Consider the following 23,005-nt stretch of genomic DNA (forward strand, 5'->3'; position numbering starts at 1 on the left):
AGAGAGAGTGACAGAGATAGACAGGGATGTCGTTTCCTGGTATGTGTTATCCATTGCAAGAGGTATTGAAGACAAAATGTTTTGCTATCTCATGTTTTTGATTCATTCATGGAGTGTCGGTGTCACTGACAGGGTCAGTTTTTATTGGCCGGTGGGAGCTATATGAGGGGACAAATGTATGCCAAGTGTATGATATGTACCGGGTGGGAAGCATAAGGGTTCAATTAGAGATAACTTGTGTGTAGCACAGTTCCTGTTTCTACTGGCGCTGACAGTCACACTGGCCCTCGATAATCCACCAGCCCCCAAGGTAGGATTTCCACCTTAATCGGGAATCTTCACAAACGCAAACACATCGATGAGGTTCGGAAAAAGGCAAGCAAAGAGCAAATTTCAGAGGATGACCAAGCTTTCCTTGTTGCAGTGGTATTGTGGGAATGTCACTTGTAATCCGCAGTCCCATGCTAATGTCCTGGAGGGTACGGTTTCAAATCCCACCATGGTGAAATTGGAAAGATCTGAAACTAAAAGCCAGCTAGGGGGTGACGCAGTGGTCAGCACTGCTGCCTCATAGCGCCAGGGACCTGGCTTCGGTTCCAGCCTTGGGTGACTGTGTGGAGTTTGCACATTCTCCCCGTGTCTGCGTGGGTCCCCTCCGGGTGCTCGGGTTTCCTCCCACAATCCAACGATGTGCAGGTTAGGTGGATTGGCCATGGGAAATGTAGGGGGGTGGGTCTGGGTGGGGTGCTCTTTGGTGGTTAGGTGTGGGCTGAATGGCCTGTTTCTGCACTGCAGGGATTCTAACAATACATTTCCTTTATTAATGGTAGCCATGTATTAATCGCCGTAGATACAGTTTAAGAGAGGAATTCTGCTATCATTACCTGGTCTGGTGACTCCAGACTCATGTCAAATCTGAAATGGCCAAGCAAGCCATTCAGTTCAAGGGCAGCAAGGCAATCAGTGCTGATTCACGTTCCACAAATGAATAATAAAAACATACCACTTAACAGCGTGAGGTAATCATAGTAATTAATATGATAGCGATGATTTATTGCCACTTGTACTCTATAACTCTATGCACGACATGATAAAGTACAGTGGAAAGCTTCAACCACCTCTTCCACAGCCAGGAGTCCCCACTCCAGGCCCTACCACAGCCAGGAGTCCTCACTCCAGGCCCTACCACAGCCAGGAGTCCCCACTCCAGGCCCTACCACAGCCAGGAGTCCTCACTCCAGGCCCTACCACAGCCAGGAGTCCTCACTCCAGGCCCTACCACAGCCAGGAGTCCTCACTCCAGGCCCTACCACAGCCAGGAGTCCTCACTCCAGGCCCTACCACAGCCAGGAGTCCCCACTCCAGGCCCTACCACAGCCAGGAGTCCTCACTCCAGGCCCTACCACAGCCAGGAGTCCTCACTCCAGGCCCTACCACAGCCAGGAGTCCCCACTCCAGGCCCTACCACAGCCAGGAGTCCTCACTCCAGGCCCTACCACAGCCAGGAGTCCTCACTCCAGGCCCTACCACAGCCAGGAGTCCCTGCTTTGGGCCCTACCACAGCCAGGAGTCCCCGCTCCAGGCCCTACCACAGCCAGGGGTCCCCACTCCGGGCCCAACCACAGCCAGGAGTCCCCACTCCGGGCCCTACCACAGCCAGGAGTCCCCGCTCCGGGCCCTACCACAGCCAGGAGTCCCCGCTCCAGGCCCTACCACAGCCAGGGGTCCCCACTCCGGGCCCAACCACAGCCAGGAGGCCCCACTCCAGGCCCTACCACAGCCAGGAGTTCCCCCCTCAGGGCCCTACCACAGCCAGGAGTCCCCGCTCCAGGCCCTACCACAGCCAGGAGTCCCCACTCCGGACCCTACCACAGCCAGGAGTCCCCACTCCGGGCCCTACCACAGCCAGGAGTCCCCGCTCCAGGCCCTACCACAGCCAGGAGTCCTCACTCCAGGCCCTACCACAGCCAGGAGTCCCCGCTCCGGGCCCTACCACAGCCAGGAGTCCCCACTCCGGGCCCTACCACAGCCAGGAGTCCCCACTCCGGGCCCTACCACAGCCAGGAGTCCTCACTCCGGGCCCTACCACAGCCAGGAGTCCCCACTCCGGGCCCTACCACAGCCAGGAGTCCCCGCTCCAGGCCCTAGCACAGCCAGGAGTCCCCACTCCAGGCCCTACCACAGCCAGGAGTCCTCACTCCAGGCCCTACCACAGCCAGGAGTCCTCACTCCAGGCCCTACCACAGCCAGGAGTCCCTGCTTTGGGCCCTACCACAGCCAGGAGTCCCCGCTCCAGGCCCTACCACAGCCAGGGGTCCCCACTCCGGGCCCAACCACAGCCAGGAGTCCCCACTCCGGGCCCTACCACAGCCAGGAGTCCCCGCTCCGGGCCCTACCACAGCCAGGAGTCCCCGCTCCAGGCCCTACCACAGCCAGGGGTCCCCACTCCGGGCCCAACCACAGCCAGGAGGCCCCACTCCAGGCCCTACCACAGCCAGGAGTTCCCCCCTCAGGGCCCTACCACAGCCAGGAGTCCCCGCTCCAGGCCCTACCACAGCCAGGAGTCCCCACTCCGGGCCCTACCACAGCCAGGAGTCCCCACTCCGGGCCCTACCACAGCCAGGAGTCCCCGCTCCAGGCCCTACCACAGCCAGGAGTCCTCACTCCAGGCCCTACCACAGCCAGGAGTCCCCGCTCCGGGCCCTACCACAGCCAGGAGTCCCCACTCCGGGCCCTACCACAGCCAGGAGTCCCCACTCCGGGCCCTACCACAGCCAGGAGTCCTCACTCCGGGCCCTACCACAGCCAGGAGTCCCCACTCCGGGCCCTACCACAGCCAGGAGTCCCCGCTCCAGGCCCTAGCACAGCCAGGAGTCCTCACTCCGGGCCCTACCACAGCCAGGAGTCCCCACTCTGGGCCCTACCACAGCCAGGAGTCCCCGCTCCAGGCCCTACCACAGCCAGGAGTCCCCGCTCCAGGCCCTACCACAGCCAGGAGTCCCCGCTCCGGGCCCTACCACAGCCAGGGGTCCTCACTCCAGGCCCTACCACAGCCAGGAGTCCCCACTCCAGGCCCTACCACAGCCAGGGGTCCCCACTCCAGGCCCTACCACAGCCAGGGGTCCCCACTCCAGGCCCTACCACAGCCAGGAGTCCCCGCTCCAGGCCCTACCACAGCCAGGAGTCCCCACTCCAGGCCCTACCACAGCCAGGAGTCCCCGCTCCGGACCCTACCACAGCCAGGAGTCCCCACTCCGGGCCCTACCACAGCCAGGAGTCCCCGCTCCAGGCCCGACCACAGCCAGGAGTCCCCACTCTGGGCCCTACCACAGCCAGGGGTCCCCACTCTGGGCCCTACCACAGCCAGGAGTCCCCGCTCCAGGCCCTACCACAGCCCGAAGTCCCCGCTCCAGGCCCTACCACAGCCAGGAGTCCCCACTCTAGGCTCTACCACAGCCAGGAGTCCTCACTCCAGGCCCTACCACAGCCAGGAGTCCCCGCTCCAGGCCATACCACAGCCCGAAGTCCACGCTCCAGGCCCTACCACAGCCAGGAGTCCCCACTCCGGACCCTACCACAGCCAGGAGTCCCCACACTGGGCCCTACCACAGCCCGAAGTCCCCGCTCCAGACCCTACCACAGCCAGGAGTCCTCACTCCAGGCCCTACCACAGCCAGGAGTCCCCGCTCCAGGCCCTACCACAGCCAGGAGTCCCCACTCCTGGCCCTACCACAGCCAGGAGTCCCCGCTCCACGCCCTACCACAGCCAGGAGTCCCCACTCTGGACCTTACCACAGCCAGGAGTCCCCACTCCGGGCCCTACCACAGCCAGGAGTCCCCGCTCCGGGCCCTACCACAGCCAGGAGTCCCCGCTCCGGGCCTTACCACAGCCAGGAGTCCCCGCTCCGGGCCCTACCACAGCCAGGAGTCCCCACTCCGGGCCCTACCACAGCCAGGAGTCCCCACTCCGGGCTCTACCACAGCCAGGGGTCCCCACTCCGGGCTCTACCACAGCCAGGGGTCCCCGCTCCAGGCCCTAATACAGCCAGGAGTCCCCGCTCCGGGCCCTACCACAGCCAGGAGTCCCCGCTCCGGGCCCTACCACAGCCAGGAGTCCCCGCTCCGGGCCCTACCACAGCCAGGAGTCCCCACTCCGGGCTCTACCACAGCCAGGGGTCCCCACTCCGGGCTCTACCACAGCCAGGGGTCCCCGATCCAGGCCCTAATACAGCCAGGAGTCCCCGCTCCAGGCCCTACCACAGCCAGGAGTCCCCGCTCCAGGCCCTATCACAGCCAGGAGTCACCACTCCGGGCCCTAATACAGCCAGGAGTCCCCGCTCCGGGCCCTAATACAGCCAGGAGTCCCCGCTCCAGGCCCTACCACAGCCAGGAGTCACCACTCTAAGCTGACTGTCGTCAGGAGTACAAGCTCTGGGCCCACCGCAACTAGTAGTTGCTGCTCTAGGTCTGTCACAACCAGGCGTCCCCGCTCGGGCCTCTCGCAGCCAGGAGCCCATGGCTCCGCTGAAGCTGCCGCCTCACCAACACAGGATGACACGGACTAAAAACCAATTGATATGGGAGTCGTACCAACTTATTACCCCTAAATACTGTGCAAGATGTGTACCTCAGCAATTGGCACAGCTTTCATGATATGACCTCACAGCAAGTAACTGCTCACCAATAAGTGCTGATAAACCTGCTCATCTCGGATTCCCAAAAGCTTCGACCTGGCAGATGCTAGTGGTGCAGTAGTGACAGGGCTACCAGTCTGCTCAGATGTCAGTATAGTCTCAATTCAAACTTTGAGGAGAAAGTGAGGTCTGCAGATGCTGGAGATCAGAGCTGGAAATGTGTTGCTGGAAAAGCGCAGCAGGTCAGGCAGCATCCAGGGAACAGGAGAATCGACGTTTCGGGCATAAGCCCTTCTTCAGGAATGAGGAAAGTTTGTCCAGCAGGCTAAGGTAAAAGGTAGGGAGGAGGGACTTGGGGGAGGGGCGTCGGAAATGTGATAGGTGGAAAGAGGTCAAGGTGAGGGTGATAGGTCAGACTGGGGTGGGGGCGGAGAGGTCAGGAAGAAGATTGCAGGTTAGGAAGGCGGTGCTGAATTCGATGGATTTGACTGAGACAAGGTGGGGGGAGGGGAAATGAGGAAACTTGTGAAATCCGAGTTCATCCCTTGTGGTTGGAGGGTTCCTAGGCGGAAGATGAGGCGCTCTTCCTCCAACCGTCGTTTTGTTGTGGTCTGGCGATGGAGGAGGCCAAGGACCTGCATGTCCTTGGTGGAGTGGGAGGGGGAGTTGAAGTGTTGAGCCACGGGGTGGTTGGGTTGATTGGTCCGGGTGTCCCAGAGGTGTTCTCTGAAACGTTCCGCAAGTAGGCGGCCTGTCTCCCCAACATAGAGGAGGCCACATCGGGTGCAGAGGATGCAATAGATGATGTGTGTGGAGGTGCAGGTGAATCTGTGGCGGATAACTTCCATATCTTCACAGATTCACCTGCACCTCCACACACATCATCTATTGCATCCTCTGCACCCGATGTGGCCTCCTCTATATTGGGGAGACAGGCCGCCTACTTGCGGAGCGTTTCAGAGAACACCTCTGGGACACCCGGACCAACCAACCCAACCACCCTGTGGCTCAACACTTCAACTCCCCCTCCCACTCCACCAAGGATCTGCAGGCCTTTGGACTCCTCCATCGCCAGACCACAACAACACGACGGTTGGAGGAAGAGCGCCTCATCTTCCGCCTAGGAACCCTCCAACCACAAGGGATGAACTCGGATTTCACCAAGTTCCTCATTTCCCCTCCCCCCACCTTGTCTCAGTCAAATCCATCGAACTCAGCACCGCCTTCCTAACCTGCAATCTTCTTCCTGACCTCTCCGCCCCCACCCCAGTCTGACCTATCACCCTCACCTTGACCTCTTTCCACCTATCGCATTTCCGACGCCCCTCCCCCAAGTCCCTCCTCCCTACCTTTTATCTTAGCCTGTTGGACAAACTTTCCTCATTCCTGAAGAAGGGCTTATGCCCGAAACGTCGATTCTCCTGCTCCCTGGATGCTGCCTGACCTGCTGTGCTTTTCCAGCAACACATTTTCAGCTCAATTCAAACTTCACCCACTGTCGTGGAAGAGACCACCAGTGACACAATCGAATCAGTCAACTATCTCAAACACACACCTAACCAGGTGGATTTGACACAGTTAGCACTTTCGAGGGTGTTGCAGACTTGCGTCTTTAAAGATGATGCATCCCCATGTATTGACCCTGTGAAGGTGAATATTCAGGAGATGTCTCAAGCAGAATGGACCAAGGCAGAGTAAAGTGGTACAATCCACCACACAAAATGGTACAGCTCCATCATAAGCATTTGAAAGGGAAACCATGCTGAATGCCGAGATTTGACGCATCTCAACATTAAAGGAGCCCACGTCAAATTCCAACCCTGGGAGATTAAATCCTCAATGCTCTGAAGCAAATTTCTTGCTCAAGTTAAAGAAAAGCATTGTTGCTGGTCTGCCCACTCAGCAGTAGAAACCCAAAAGCTCACCACATTTCAGGTGCTATTCGGTTAGTATTTTTACCTATGGCTACCATTTGAGCTCTCGGTTCACCAAGACCTAGTCCAGCAGCAGATGGAAACAAGTATGGAGAACATAGCTGGCTGTACGTTTCTAATGTTTGTACGCCACTGTGGAGGGTAAGACAACAGCACAGGACGATAATAACTTTCACTGACTGACGGCAGTGGTATGATGACAAGCATTGGAATTTATCTGTAAAAAGCTCCAAGTTGCACATCTAACAAAGAAATGTTGAGGGGGCGAGGGATTTTCTCATTGGTGTGAAGAAGGATGAGCAGTGACTTGTTAGAGGTGTGCCAACTGGTGAGAGGCATAGATAGAGTGTGTTCCCAGGGCGGAAATGGCAATCACGAGGGGGCATAATTGTAAGGTGAATTGGATGAAGGTTTAGGGGAAATGCCAGAGGTGGGTTCTTTACACAGTGGTGGGTGCATGGAATGGACTGCCAGTGGTGGTAGTACAGTCAGATACACCAGGGACATTTAAGTGACTCTTGGATAAGCACTTGGAGGATAGTACAATGAAGGGTATGTCGGTTAGTCTGAACTTAGAGTAGGATAAAAGGTCAGCACAACATTGAGGGCCGAAGGGCCTGTACTGTGCTGTACTGTTCCATGTTCTACGTTCTGCGTTCTGTGTTCTATGTACTATGGTCTATTGTCTGTGTTCTATGTTCTACGTTTTGCATTCTGTGTTCTATGTTCTATGTACTATGTTCTATATACCATGTTCTATGTACTATGTTCTGTGTTCTATTGTCTGTGTTCTATGTTCTACGTTCTGTGTTCTATGTACTATGTTCTATGTTCTGTGTTCTATGTCCTATGGTCTGTGTTCTATGTACTATGTACTATGTTCTATGTTCTGTGTTCTATGTACTATGTTCTATGTTCTGTGTTCTATGTCCTATGGTCTGTGTTCTATGTACTATGTACTATGTACTATGTTCTATGTACTATGTACTATGTTCTATGTTCTGTGTTCTATGTACTATGTTCTGTGTTCTTTTGTCTGTGTTCTATGTTCTACGTTCTGTGTTCTATGTACTATGTTCTATGGTCTGTGTTCTATGTTCTACGTTTTGCATTCTGTGTTCTTTGTTCTGTGTTCTATATACTATGTTCTATGATCTGTGTTCTATGTTTTATGTTCTATGTTGTACATTCTGTGTTCTATGTACTATGTTCTGTGTTCTATGTTGTACATTCTGTGTTCAATGTACTATGTTCTATGTCCTATGGTCTGCTGTCTATGTACTATGTCCTATGTTCTGTGTTCTATGTTCCATGTACTATGTTCGATGTTCTGTGTTCTATGTACTGTGTTCTATGTACTGTGTACTATGTTCTGTGTTCTACGTTCTGTGTACTATGTTCTACGTTCTGTGTACTATGTTCTATATTCTGTGTTCTATGTTCTATATACTATGTTCTATGTACTATGTTCTGTGTTATATGTTCTGTGTTCTATGTGCTGTGTACTATGTTCTATATTCTAAGACAATGATTTGAAAAACAAATTAAATGGGTTCTTGAGGGAAAGTTACAACCATTGGCGCATAGAGCAGGAGAATTCAACCGAGGGAGGATGAGGCAACTCTGGCTGACAAGGGAAGTCAGGGGCAGCATAAACGCAAAAGGAAAAACACAATGTGGTGAAGATCAGTGGGAAGACAGGATTGGGAAGCCTTTATAAACCAACAATCTAAAAAGCAAATAAGGGGGCAGAAGATGAAATATGAGATTAAGCTAAGTGGAGATGGGTACTGCAGATGCTGGAGATTAGAGTCAAGATTAGAGTGGTGCTGGAAAAGCACAGCAGGTCAGGCAGCATCTGAGGAGCAGGAAAATCAATGTTTCAGGCAAATCCCTTCATCAAGAATTGAGATTAAGCTAGCTAGCAATATAAAAGAAAATTGTAAGAGTTTTTTTTTGAGATGTATTAAAGGTAAGAGAGAGGCAAAGGTGGACATTGGGCCTGTGGAAAACGAAGCTGGAGAATAGGGAACAAAGAAATGACAGAGCAATTTAATGGGTACTTTGCATCAGGTTTCACAGTGGCAGTCACCAGCAGCATTCCAGAACTTCTTGAGAGAGGCACGGGGCAGAGGTGAGGGCAGTGACCATCTCTGAGGAGAAAGTGTTGGGGAAGCTGAAGGTGGATAAGTCATCTGGACCAGATGGACTACACCCCGGAGTTGTGAAGGAGATAGCTGAGGAGATTGTGGAGGCATTGGTGGTGAACTTTCAGGAATCAGTGAAGTCAGGGAGGGTCTCAGAGGACTGGAAAATTGCTAATGTAACACCCCTGCTTAAGAAGGGATGAAAGCAGAAGATGGGAAATTACAGTCAGGTTAGCCTGATCTCAGTAACAAACACAGAAATTGCTGGAAAGCTCAGTAGTCATAGTCATAGAGTCATAAAGATGTACAACACGGAAACAGACCCTTCAGTCCAACTGGCCCATGCTGACCAGATATCCCAACCCAATCTAGTCCCATTTGCCAGCACTTGGTATGTATCCCTCTAAACCATTCCTATTCATATACCCATCCAGGTGCCTTTTAAATGTTGTAATTGTACCAGCCTCCACCACTTCCTCTGGTAGCTCATTCCGTACACACATCACCCTCGAAATGAAAAAGTTGCCCTTTATGTCCCTTTTAAATATTTCCCTTCTCACCCTAAACCTATGCCCTCTAGTTCTGGACTCCCCGACCCCAAGGAAAAGACTTTGCCTATTTACCCTATCAGGTGGTTGTGACAACCACCTGATGAAGGAGCGTCGCTCCGAAAGCTAGTGCTTCCAATTAAACTTGTTGGACTATAGCCTGGTGTTGTGTGATTTTTAACTTTGTCCCCCAGTCCAACACCGGCATCGCCAAGTCATCACTGCCAGAAGGCAGAGAGTGGGGATAAAGGGGTCTTTTTCAGGATGGCAGCTGGTGACTAATGGAGTTCTGCACAACTATTGGGACTACAGCTATTGACGTTAGACATGAACAATCAGGACTGAGGGCATTGTTGCTTTGTGTGCAGGTGGCACAAGGACAGCTGGAGGGACAGGTTGTGTTGAGGAAGCGGGAGACTGCAGAAGGACTTGAACAGGCCTGGAGAGTGGGCAAAGCAGTCACAGAAGGAAGATGCTGTGGAAAAGTGTGAGGTTATGCACTTTCGTAAGAAGAGTAGACGCATAAGCTATTTTCTAAATGGGGAAAGGCTTCAGAAATCTGAAGTGCAAAGGGACTTGGGAGTCAGTTCAGGATTCCCTTCAGGCTAACATTCAGGTTCAGTTGGCAGTTAGGAAGGTAAGTGCAATGTCAGTATTCATTTTGGGAAGGACCTGAACACAAGAACAAGGATGTACTGCTGAGGTTGTATCAGGATCTAGTCAGCGCTGAAAATGTGTTGCTGGAAAAGCGCAGCAGGTCAGGCAGCATCCAAGGAGCAGGAGAATCGACGTTTCGGTCATAAGCCCTTCTTCAGGAATCTTTGTCCCCCAGTCCCCTGAAGAAGGGCTGATGCCCGATTCCTGAAGAAGGGCTTATGCCCAAAACGTCGATTCTCCTGTTCCTTGGATGCTGCCTGACCTGCTGCGCTTTTCCAGCAACACATTTTCAGCTCTGATCTCCAGCATCTGCAGTCCTCACTTTCTCTCAAGGAGCTAGTCAGACCGCATTTGGAATACTGTGAGCAGGTTTGGGCCCCCTACCTAAGGAAGGATGTGCTGGTGTTAGAGTGGCTCCAGAGGGGGTTTACAGGAATGATCCGAGAGATGAAGGAGTTGTTTGATTGGCTAGGAGGGAGCAATGTTGTGATCCCATTGACTTGCCTCAGGACCAAGCTTGCCCGACTGAGAGCTGGGCTGGAAAACCAGAGAGTGACCTTGCTACCCACATGCCAATTGAAACCCTGATGTGGGTATTTAACACTCACATGAGGAAAGGGACAGGCAGACCGGGTAGAGGAGGAAGGGCACTGGTTCACGGGCACTCAGTATCTGTCTGAGAAACCTGCCATTGGAAAATGGGGGAGGGGAGCGGGCACACACAAGAGACTCATTCTCTGCCCTTTCATGTAACATATGGGTGGCATGGTGGCTCAGTGGTTAGCACTGCTGCCTCACAGTATCAGGGACCTGGGTTGATACCTGCCTCAGGCAACTGTCTGTGTGGAGTTTGCACATTCTCCCTGTGTCTGCGTGGGTTTCCTCTGGGTGCTCCGGTTTCCTCCCACAGATGGTATTAGCAATAACAATAACGAGCAAATTTGCTGATGATACTAAGCTGGGTGGCAGGGTGAAATGTGAGGAGGATGTTAGGAGATTATAGGGTGACCTGGGTAAGTTAGGTGAGTGGGCAGATGCATGGCAGATGCAGTTTAATGTGGATAAATGTATGGTTATCCACTTTGGTGGCAAGAACAGGAAGGCAGATTACTAACTAAATTGAATCAATTTAGGTAAAGGGGCAGTATAGAGAGATCTGGGTGTTCTTGTACACTAGTCAATGAAGGTAAGCATGCAGGTACAGCAGGTAGTGAAGAAGGCTAATAACATGCTGGCCTTCATAACAAGAGGAATTGAGTATAGAAGTAAAGAGGTTCTTCTGCAGCTGTACAGTGCCCTGGTGAGACCACACCTGGAGTACTGTGTGCAGTTCTGATCTCCAAATTTGAGGAAAGACATTCTGGCTATTGAGGGAGTGCAGCGTAGGTTCACGAGGTCAATTCCTGGAATGGCGGATTACCTTACACTGAAAAACTGGAGCGATTAGGCTTGTACACCCTTGAGTTTAGAAGACTGAGAGGGGATCTGATTGAGACGTATAAGATTATTAAAGGATTAGACACTCTGGAGGCAGGAAACATGTTTCCGCTGATGGGTGAGTGCCGAACCAGAGGACACAGCTTAAAAATACGGGGTAGACCATTTAGGACAGAGATGAGGAGAAACGTCTTCACCCAGAGAGTGGTGGCTGTGTGGAATGCTCTGCCGCAGCGGGCAATGGAGGCCCAGTCTCTGGATTCATTTAAGAAAGAGTTGGATAGGGCTCTCAAGGATAGTGGAATCAAGGGTTATGGAGATAAGGCAGGAACAGGATACTGATTAAGGATGATCAGCCATGATCATATTGAATGGTGGTGCAGACTCCAAGGGCAGAATGGCCTACTCCTGCACCTGTTGTCTATTGTCCAAAGATGTGCAGGTCAGGTGAATTGGCCATGCTAAATTGCCCACAGTGTTAGGTGCATTAGTCAGGGATAAATATCTAGTAGGGGGATGAGTTTATCTTTGGAGGGTCATTGTGGACTTGATGGGGTAAAGGGCCTGTTTCCTTACTGTAGGGAATCTAATCTAACGTAAACCACTTCCCAACCCCAGCACACCATTTCCTTCCCCTGGGATCTAATGGTGAATCCATATTAGTGAACCCATCACTAATAAGGATGATAAACTTCGAGCATGAATCAGTGCTTGGAGTTACGATATTGTGGCTGTTACAGGGACTTGGATAGCACAGGAGTAGGAATGGTTGCTGGATGTTCCAGGGTTCAGATATTTCAAAAGGAATAGGGAGGGAGGTAAAAGAGGTGGGGGGAGTGGCATTGCTAATCAGGGACAGTATCACAGCTGCAGAAAGGGAGGTTCTTGAGGAAGGGTTTGTCAGCAGAGTCAGTAAGGGTGGAAGTCAAAAACAGGAAAGGAACAGTCACTTGATTGGGAGTTTTCTACAAGCCCCCCCAATAGCAACAGAGACACAGAGGAGCAGATTGGGGGACAGATAGAGTCATAGAGGTGTACAGCATGGAAACAGACCCTGCAGTTGTGGAAAGGTGCAGAAGTAACAGGGTTGTTGTCGTGGGTGACTTCAACTTCCCTAATATTGATTGGAACCTCCTTAGTGCAGATGGTCTGGATGGAGCCGATTGTGTCAGGTGTGTCCAGGAAGGATTCCTGACTCAATATGTAGATAGACTGACTAGAGGGGAGGCCATATTGGATTTGGTGCTTGGCAACAAACCAGGCCAGGTGTCAGATCTCTTGGTGATAGTGATCACAACTCCCTGACCTTTACTATAGGCATGGAGAGGGATGGGAGCAGACGGTATGGGAAAGTATTTAATTGGGGGAGGGGGAATTACAATGCTTTTAGATAGGAACTGTGGAACATAAACCGGGAGCAGATATTCTCAGGGAAATGCATGACAGAAGTCTGGAGGTTGTTGAGGGAGCACTTGCTGCGAGTGCTGGACAGGTCTGTCCCACTGAGTCAAGGAAGGATGGTAGGGTGAAGGAACCTTAGGTGACGAGGGATGTGGAACATCTAGTCAAGAGGAATAAGGAAGCTTACTTAAGGTTGAGGAAGCAAGGATCGGACAGGGCTTTAGAGGGTTACAGGGTAGTCAGGATGGAACTGAAGGATGGACTTAGGAGAGCTAGAAGGGGGCATGAAAAACCCTTGGCGGATAGGATTAAGGGAAACCCTAAGGCAATTTATACTTATGTGAGGAACAAGAGGATGGCCAAAGTGGGGGTAGGGCCAATCAGGGATAGTGAAGGGAACCTGTGTCTGGAGTTGGAGGAAGTGGGGGGGGTCCTTAATAAATACTTTGCTTCAGTATTCACCAGTGAGAGGGACCGTGTCATTTGTGAGGACAGTGTGAAACAGACTGATACGCTCAAACATGTTGATGTTAAGGAGGAGGATATCCTGGAAATTTTGAAAAGCATGATAGATAAGTCCCCTGGACCAGATGGGATGCACCCAAGGTTTCTCCGGGAAGTGAGGGAAGAGGTTGCTGCGCCTATGGTGATGATGTTTACATCCTCACTGTCCACTGGAGTAATGCCAGAACATTGGGGGGTGGCAAATGTTAATCCCTTGTTCAAGAAAGGGAATAGGGATAATCCTGGGAATTACAGACCAATCAGTCTTACATCAGTGGTGGGCAAATTATTGGAGAGGATTCTGAGATACAGGATTTATGATTATTTGGAAACACAAGTTTGATCAGAGATAGTCAGCATGGCTTTGTGACGGGTAGGTCATGTCTCACAAACCTTACTGAATTCTTGGAGGATGTGACAAAACACATTGATGATGGTAGAGCAGTGGAAGTGGTGTACATGGATTTTAGCGTGGTATTTGATAAGGTTCCCCTGGTAGGCTCATTCAGAAAGTAAGGAGGTATGGGATACAGGGAAATCTGGCTGTCTGAATACAGAATTGACTGGCCCACAGAAAACAGAGGGTGGCGGTAGATGGAAAGTATTCAGCCCGGAGCTCGGTTATCAGTGGCGTTCCACACGGATCGGTTCTTAAGTTTGCCAATGACACGAAGGTTGATGGAGCTGTGGAGAATGTGGAGGGCTGTTGTCGGTTGCAATGGGACAGGATACAGAGCTGGGCTGAGAAGTGGCAGGTGGAGTTCAATCTGGAAATGTGTGAAGTGATTCACTTTGGAAGGTCAAATGTGAATGCAGAATTAAAGGCAGGATTCTTGGCAGTGTGGAGGCACAGAGGGATCTGGAGGTCCACGTCCATAGATCCTTCAAAGTTACCACCCAAGTTGATAGAGTTATTAAGAAAGTATATGGTGTATTGCTTTCATTCGCAGGAGGATTGAGCTTAAGACCCACAGGGTTATTCTGCAGCTCCATAGAGCCCTGGTTAGACCACACTTGGAAAACTGTGTTCAGCTCTGGTCACTTCATTATAGGAAGGTTGTGGAAGCTGTAGAGAGGGTGCAGAGGAGATTTACTAGGATGCTGCCCAGACTGGAGGGCATGTCTTATGAAGAAAGGTTGAGGGAGCTGGGGCCAAATCTTATTGCAGTGAAGGAGGATGAGAGGTGACTTGATAGAGTGTACAAGATGATGAGAGGCATAGATAGAGTGGATAGCCAAAGACATTTTCCCCAGGATAGAAATGTCTATCATGAGGAGGCATAACTTTAAAGTGATTGGAGGAAGGTTTAAGGGAGATGTCAGAGGTCGGTTCTTTACACAGAGACCGGTGGGTGCATGGAATGCTCTGCCAGCTGTAGTAGTCGAGTCAGATACATTAGGGACGTTTAACCAACTCTTGGATCGGCACATGGATGAAAGTACAATAAAGGGTATGTAAGTAAGTCTGATTGTAGACTCAGGTAAAAGGCTGGCCCAACATTGAGGGCCGAAGGGCCTGTACTGTGCTGTACTGGTCTATGTTCATATGAAGCCCTGAGTGTATTCCACGCAGGGACATAAAGATACTGGGAGAGTCTGTATCAGTGAAGTCAAAATGGTGACACTGACAGGTTAGCCAACATTAACTTCAAATTCTGGGCCTATTCCGGTAGATGGCTGGATTTTAAATAATACTAGAAGCATAATTCATGTGGGAGTGTACCTGCAGGTGTGTGACTGAACTGTAATCCTGTTTCTTTACCCCCTCAGATTGGAGCCTCTCTGTTTGCCAGTAACATCGGCAGTGGCCATTTTGTGGGATTGGCTGGGAACGGTGCAGCTGGTGGGATAGCCACCGGAGGATTCGAATGGAATGTACGTACTCATTAGATTGTCTTCAGAGAATCCACACTATCAGTACACTCAGTCATGGTTAACCCGGCAACAGGGCTGGGACAGGAGATAAGAGGCTGTTACCAAGATAGCCTGATAGTTCCAAAGAACAATCAGTCAGAGAATGTTAGAGCTGTACAGCACGGAAACAGACCATTCGGTCCAGGTCATCCATGCCGACCAGATATCCTAACCTAATCTCTTCCCATTTGCCAGCATTTGGTCCATATCCCTCTAAGTCAAAAAGTGTGGTGCTGGAAAAGCGCAGCCAGTCAGGCAGCATCCGAGGGACAGGACAGTTGATGTTTTGGGCATAAGGTCTTCATCGGAATGAAACATCAATTCTCCTGCTCCTCGGCTGCTGCCTGACCTGCTGTGCTTTTCCAGCGCCTCACTTATTTGCCTTGATCTCCAGCATCTGCTGTCCTCACTTTCTCTATAACCTTCCAAACCCTTCCTGTTCATATACCCAGTCATTGGCTTTGCTCAGAGATAGCAAGATGGTAGAGGAGTCAGTATTTTCTGATCTCTTTAATGATTCTTCTATGAAGCACTGATTGACGTTGGGAGCAATTGCGGTCATTGCGGCCCTGCTGATGGGCATTTTCCAAATGGGAGCACAGCCAATTGGAGTGGGCAGGATATATGACATCCCACATTCCCCAGACCACTCCCAATCAATGAGGGCACTCATGCCTCTCAGCGAGATAGCGATGAACAGGATGGTGGGGTAAAGTCAGAACCAAAACACTGAAGTGAATTTTCACACAATTCCCTGTGGATTGTAACAATCCCGATTGGCCAGCTCAGGGTTGTAGTGACCTTTAAACTCTCACATCTGAGCATTGGCACATCATAGAATCCCTACAGTGTGGAAACAGGCCCTTCAGCCCAACAAGTCCACATCGACCCTCTGAAGAGTAACCCACCCAGACCCATTCCCCTGCCCTATTATTCTACATTTACCACTGACTAACAGACCTAACCTACACATCTCTGAACACTGTGATGCAGCAGTGCTGACCACTGAGCCATCATGCCGCCCCAAGTCTTAGATTTATTTTTTTCTGTGGAATGTGACCATTGCTGCTAAGGCCAACCATTGGCCCTTGAACTGAGTGGCTTGCTGGGCTAAGACTCTAAACCAGAACTGGCAGATTCCTGTTCCTAACTGGACCTGAATGAAACAAAGCTGTCATCGCTGAGACTGGATTCCCATTCCCAGATTAATTCATGAAATTCCACAAACCGTCCTGGTGGGATTTGAACTTCCAGACCATTAGCCTGGGGCCTGTCAGTCTACGTGCCCAATGACAGTACTGCTGGGCCACCATCGGCCCACTTCAGGTGGTGTCAGCCCACCCACTCCCCCCCCCCACCCAGCAGCACACACTCTCCTACTCCCCACCTTCCCTTCACTGCCTCACCATTTGTCCTTTCCCTCCTGCTGACCAGAACAGACAGGCCACACCGAAAACAACAGGAATGGCTCCCAACGAAAGGCCTGAGACATAGCTCGAGGTGACTGATACTTTAAACAGTTTCACAGTCTGCAAACCAAACAACAAAGACGGGGTGGGATAGACAGACAGAGAGAAACAGCAGAAATTGGGAAGAATTCAGATCTCTGGGCGACAGACACTGAAAACACGTTAGGGCTTACACATTAAATAAAAACACAATGAACAATTAAGCATCAGAGCCAACCACAGACTGAATTAGTTCCTACAAATGTTTCTTTATTCGTTCATGGGATGAGGGTGGCACTGGTTAGGCCAATGTTTTTTGTCCAGAGTCACCCACATCGCTGTGGGTCGGTAGGTGAGACTAGCTTCCTTCCTTAAAGAAGGTTAGTGAATCCAGAGGAGAAAGTGAGGACTGCAGATGCTGGAGATCAGAGCTGAAAATGTGTTGCTGGAAAAGCGCAGCAGGTCAGGCAGCATCCAAGGAGCAGGAGAATCGACGTTTCGGGCATGAGCCCTTCTTCAGGAATCCAGTGAATCCAGTGGGGCATTTTCCCATGACAGTTGACAATGGATTCATGGTCATCATTAGACTCTTAATTCCCCCATCTGCCATTAGCTGGGTTAGCAGTGCAACAATAATACCACAAGCCCATTGTCATCGTGACTTCTCAACAAGATGAAACACGTTGTCCGAGTTTAGTTTGGAACTTGAGAAGGTGATATAGAACTGGCTGTGAGACTCGATCTGCTGGGTCTCATTATTTCTGCGAATTAAATTACATTCTCTGAATCCATAAATGTTTCCAAACAGTATGTTTCCACCATTTTGTTAGAAGGAGTTGAAGCAGAAACCACAACACCTTCAAAGTTCAGTACAGAAATAAAGATGGATTGAACAGGAATCCATCTTTTGTTTTTGAGCGCAGGGATTCCTGTATATCAATACAATTGTTATGTCCATTCGGCAGTACTGTAACCTTTCATTGCTCTTCCTGTACCAGGCTCTGGTCATTGTCATTATTCTGGGATGGCTGTTTGTACCAATCTACATCAGAGCTGGGGTGAGTAGCTTCTCATTTTGATCCTTTCCTGAGCTGTGGTATTTTCTCCTGTTTGCACAACTCTGACTGTCTCCTCTCCTCAAGGTGGTGACCATGCCGGAGTACTTGAAGAAGCGATTTGGAGGGAATCGGATCCGGATTTATCTCTCTGTGCTCTCGCTTTGCCTCTACATATTCACCAAGATATCGGTGAGTTCCGAGCCCTGTCCTTGAACCACGCCACGGACACGTTAGAAAAACAACGCAAAGCTCCCGGTCTAGCTCAATAGGTTGGGAAGTTTGATGGTTAAACGGGGCATGAGCAAACCCTGGGATGCTGCGCAGGAACAGGAGACTGGGCTGCACCATTATCATCTCCATGTGACATAGGCCAGGCCATCCCTCATGGCCCAGAGGGTAGTAAAGAGTCAACCACATCACAGTGGACCTGGACTCACTGTCCTCCCCTCAAGGACAATAGTGAACCAGATGGGTTTTTACACGGTCACCATTCGGTCAGCTTTCAACTCCAGATTCTTGTTTGTCGGGTTTAAATTTCTCCGTTTGCCACAGTTAGAATCCAATCCAGGTTCCCACTGCAGGTCAGGACTCCACTGCTCCATCACTGCCTCCCCACACTGCCAAACCACCTTCCTGCCCTGTGATGTTCCACACTCGGAGCAGAGGATCAAACAAAGAGGTAATATTGACAGGGAAAGATGCAAGATCCATCCCATATCACAGCCTTGCGCATGACTGTACACTGAACCTTCCAGACCCCGCAGGAAATGTGTCAAGAGGAAGGATTTGCTTCCAATCACCTACCGATCAGGAATGGAGGGCACAGATTTAAAGTAATCAGCAAAAGTGGGATGAGGAAGAACTTTTTCACACAGTTAAGAGTCTGGAATGCTTTCCCTGAGGCATGGAAAAGGCCTTGAGGTGAGATGTCTATTCCAGTGTGGAAACAGGCCATTCGGCCCAACAACTCCACACCAACACTCTGAAGAGTAACTCACCCATTCCCCTACTACTCTACATTTACCCCTGACTAATGCACCTAAACTACACATCCCTGAACACAATGTTGAATTTGGCATGGCCAATTCACCTAAGCTGCACATCTTTGGACTGTGGGAGGAAACCCACGCAGACACTGGGAGAATGTGCAAACTCCACACAGACAGTCGCCCGAGGCTGGAATCAAACCTGGGTCGCTGGCGCTGTGAGGCAGCAGTGTTAACCATTGAGCCACCGTGCCACATTGGAACAGTTATGTGATTCTGCAACAGGGTCAAATGGAGAGTTACTCTGCAGATCCACTAAGGGGCAGATGTTTAATAGTCATGTCGAATGTAAAATGGTAAGTGTAAAAGTATAAAGCAGGGAAGTGAGAATTTGGACTAAGTAGTGTTGAGGTTAAAATAACTCTCCAGAGTTCGGTATCCCGTCACCAAGTCCCCCTTTATTTACACAGGGAGAGTCCTTGACCCTGATCCAGCTCCTTCAGAGCCAGCTCTGAGTGAACAGGATGTCTGACCTGCCTGTACTTATCTGTCAGCCAGGGCTCCCTGATTAGACCAGACGAATAAACCCCAATCAGGGAACTCATGTTCGATGTAGTGCACCTTGCTGACTGCGTTACAATCATGACACAGGGCATCACAACATCTTTTAGCTGAGACTGTTCTCCGGCGGTGAAGCAGCTGGAGTAAGATCCACAATGGGGCCTGTGTGTATGGCCAGAGAATGGCATGAACTTGATAACTGTAAGCCTGGGTGGCACAGTGGCTCAGTGGTTAGCACTGCTGTCTCCCAGTGCGAGGGACCCGGGTTCAATTCCAGCCTTAGGTAACTGTCTGAGTGGAGTTTACACCTTCTCTCTGCGTGGGTGTGCTCCAGTTTCCTCCCACAAAGATGTGCGGAGCTAGCCAAGGTAAATAGCCCATCACATGCAGGATAGATGAATTAGCCACAGGAAATGCAGAAATGGGGTGTGGGTCTGGGTGGGATGCTCTTCAGAGGGTCAGTGTGGACATGATGGGCTGAATGGCCTGCTTCCACACTGTAGGAATTCTATGATGGGTCAAACAGCTTACTTGTGGTATTAACGTGCGAGAACAAAACCCTGAAGGAATTCAGTGGTTTGTTTTCTAACCAGAATGCTCAAATTCCTTGAACATTCCTCTGTATCTGTGCCACCTTCTCCATCCCCACCCTAAGGCCTTCCAATTCTGGCCTCCTGCTGTGCTCCAAGTTCACTTGACCCACCACTGATGGCCACCCCTTCAGCCACCAAGGTGCGCCATTAGCTAACTAAAGCTTCTCACCTCTCCCTCCCTCTTCTCCCTTAAAATCTGCTTAAGATCCGAACTTTTTGTTCCCACTGTTCTAACATCTCCGTCTTGGTGAAGTATTTTGTCACCTCCCTTTCACTCTGTCAGAGCTGCGTTATTGTTGCTATTGTAAATGACGACACAGCACGTTTCACAGATCCTTCCCGTTGCTGAGTCTTTGACAGACTTCAGATCACTCAGACTCGTGAGAGCTCAGCTCCTTTCGCAGTGCTTGTTTGAGCTGTGCTGAAAATGTGTTGCTGGAGAAGCGCAGCAGGTCAGGCAGCACCCAAGGAGCAGGAGAGTCGACGTTTCGGGCATGAGCCCTTCTTCAGGAATGAGGAGGGTGTGCCAAGCAGGCTAAGATAAAAGGTAGGGAGGAGGGACTTGGGGGAGGGGCGTTGGAAATGCGATGGGTGGAAGGAAGTTAAGGTGAGGGTGATAGGCCAGAGTGGGGTGGGGGCACAGAGGTCAGGAAGAAGATTGCAGGTTAGGGAGGAGGTGCTGAGTTCGAGGGATTTGAGTGAGACAAGGTGGGGGGAGGGGAAATGAGGAAACTGGAGAAATCTGAGTTCATCCCTTGATTCCTCATTTCCCCTCCCCCCACCTTGTCTCAGTCAAATCCCCCAAGTCCCTCCTCCCAACCTTTTATCTTAGCCTGCTTGGCACACCCTCCTCATTCCTGAAGAAGGGCTCAAGGCAGAAACGTCGATTCTCCTGCTCCTTGGATGCTGCCTGACCTGCTGCGCTTTTCCAGCAACACGTTTTCAGCTCTGATCTCCAGCATCTGCAGACCTCACTTTCTCCTCGTTTGACAGTGCGAAGGTCCATTTGTGTCACTGCTGCACACACTCAACTTTATGGCCCCAAATTTGCTGACATGTGTAATAAGGTTTAAATCTTTGAGAAGGGTTGTGGTATATAAATCAATTGTTAACAAAATTTCACAAGCAAGGGTGCAGAGGTCACACAATCCTATTCGGAATGATGCCTTGCTGTAATAATATTAATAATCATAATTGCTTTCAGTGTGACTGTAGCGAACAAGTAGGGACTGAACCATAAATGGACCATACATCAACTAGAGATGGAAATGTGTTGCTGGAAAAGCGCAGCAGGTCAGGCAGCATCTAGGGAACAGGAGAATCGACGTTTCGGGCATTAGCCCTTCTTCCTTGACCTGCTGCGCTTTTCCAGCAACACATTTCCATCTCTGGTTGATGTATGGTCCATTTATGGTTCAGAAAGTGAGGTCTGCAGATGCTGGAGATCAGAGATGGAAATGTGTTGCTGGAAAAGCGCAGCAGGTCAGGCAGCATCTAGGGAACAGGAGAATCGACGTTTCGGGCATTAGCCCTTCTTCCTTGACCTGCTGCGCTTTTCCAGCAACACATTTCCATCTCTGATCTCCAGCATCTGCAGACCTCACTTTCTCCTCATACATCAACTAGTAACAGTGTAAGCGGTTGAGACTCATCACATCCAATCTGTTTTCGTTTTGCTTCTGTTGAACCACTGGGCTGAGCTCATAGAATCCTGACAGTGTGATTAGATTAGATTACATTACAGTGTGGAAACAGGCCCTTCGGCCCAACAAGTCCACACCGCCCCGCCGAAGCGCAACCCACCCATACCCCGACATTTACCCCTTACCTAACACTATGGGCAATTTAGTATGGCGAATTCACCTGACCTGCACATCTTTGGACTGTGGGAGGAAGCCCGAGCACCCGGAGGAAACCCACGCAGACACGGAGAGAACGTGCAAACTCCACACAGTCAGTTGCCTGAGGCGGGAATTGAACCCGGGTCTCTGGCGCTGTGAGGCAGCAGTGCTAACCACTGTGCCACCATGTGGAACCAGGTGATTTGGCCCATCATGTCCATGCTGACCCTCTGAAGAGCACCCCTCCCAGGCCCACCTCTGTAACCCTGCATTCCCTGCAGCCAACCCTCCTTTGGACTGAGGGAGGAAACCAGCGGATGTACGCACGCACAATGTGGTGTTAACTCGCTGGAATAAAACTTCAAAGGAGTTCAACTGTTTTTTTTAAATCAGAAAGCTCAAATTCCTTGAACATTCCTCTGTATCTGTGTGACCTTCTCCAGCCCTATAAACCCCCACCCAAAGATATCGTTACTCTTCCAATTCTGACTTGCTGCCGTGCTCCAAGTACCTTTGACCAGTCATTCAAGTAATTGAGTATGCTTACGACTGAGATAAGCAGATTCTTGAGTATCAAGGGTTACAGGGAGAAAATGGGGTTGAGGAACCTATCAGCTGTGATTGAATGGTGGAGCAGACTCAATGGGCTGAATGGCCTAATTTCTGCTCCTGGGTCTATGGTCTTAATGTGCAAGCTCCACACAGGCAGTCACCCAAGAGTGGAATCGAACCTGGGCCCCTGGTGTTGTGAGGCAGCAGTGCTAACCACTGAGCCACCTCTGAATTGTCTCCAGGAGATGTACGCGCTTGTTTAGGCCACACCCAGAGTACTGTGCACAGATTTGGTCTCCTTCTCTCAGGAAAGATTGTCCCAGAGGGAGAGTTCCCGGGGTGCTGGGACTGTCCTACGAAGAGAGATTCAGGCCTGCATCCTGTAGACATTTGAAGAATGGGTGGCTCAGTGGTTAGCGCTGCTGCCTCACAGTGCTACGAACCTAGGTTTGATCCCAGCCTTGGGGGTGACTGTCCTGTGAGGAGTTTGTATGTTCTCCACTGTAGAGGTAAAAACAATGACTGCAGATGCTGGAAACCAGATTCTGGATTAGTGGTGCTGGAAGAGCACAGCAGTTCAGGCAGCATCCAAGAAGCTTCGAAATCGACGTTTCGGGCAAAAGCCCTTCATCAGGAATAAAGGCAGTGAGCGTGGAAAGATAAGCAGGGTGGGGGTGAAGTAGCATAGAGTACAGTGGGGGAGGGGATGAAGGTGATAGGTCAGGGTGGAGTGGATAGGTGGAAAAGGAGATAGGTAGGACAAGTCCGGACAAGTCATGGGGACAGTACT

General features: G+C 50.7%; 1 protein-coding gene across 1 annotated transcript in view; it reads left to right on the top strand.

The window, feature by feature from the left end:
- slc5a1 (solute carrier family 5 member 1) overlaps positions 1 to 23,005 on the top strand; it is a 106,810-nt gene that overhangs the window by 21,525 nt on the left and 62,280 nt on the right. Inside the window, exons 3-5 of the mRNA XM_043686827.2 lie at positions 15,033 to 15,137; positions 17,623 to 17,682; positions 17,767 to 17,871. Of these exons, the coding sequence (XP_043542762.1) occupies positions 15,033 to 15,137; positions 17,623 to 17,682; positions 17,767 to 17,871 (270 nt within the window). The remainder of the gene's footprint in view (positions 1 to 15,032; positions 15,138 to 17,622; positions 17,683 to 17,766; positions 17,872 to 23,005) is intronic.

The sequence above is a fragment of the Chiloscyllium plagiosum genome, unplaced genomic scaffold (assembly GCF_037043375.1).
Source record: "Chiloscyllium plagiosum isolate Xiang-an unplaced genomic scaffold, Cpla_swu_hap1 HiC_scaffold_24, whole genome shotgun sequence".
Classification (NCBI taxonomy): Eukaryota; Metazoa; Chordata; class Chondrichthyes; order Orectolobiformes; family Hemiscylliidae; genus Chiloscyllium; species Chiloscyllium plagiosum.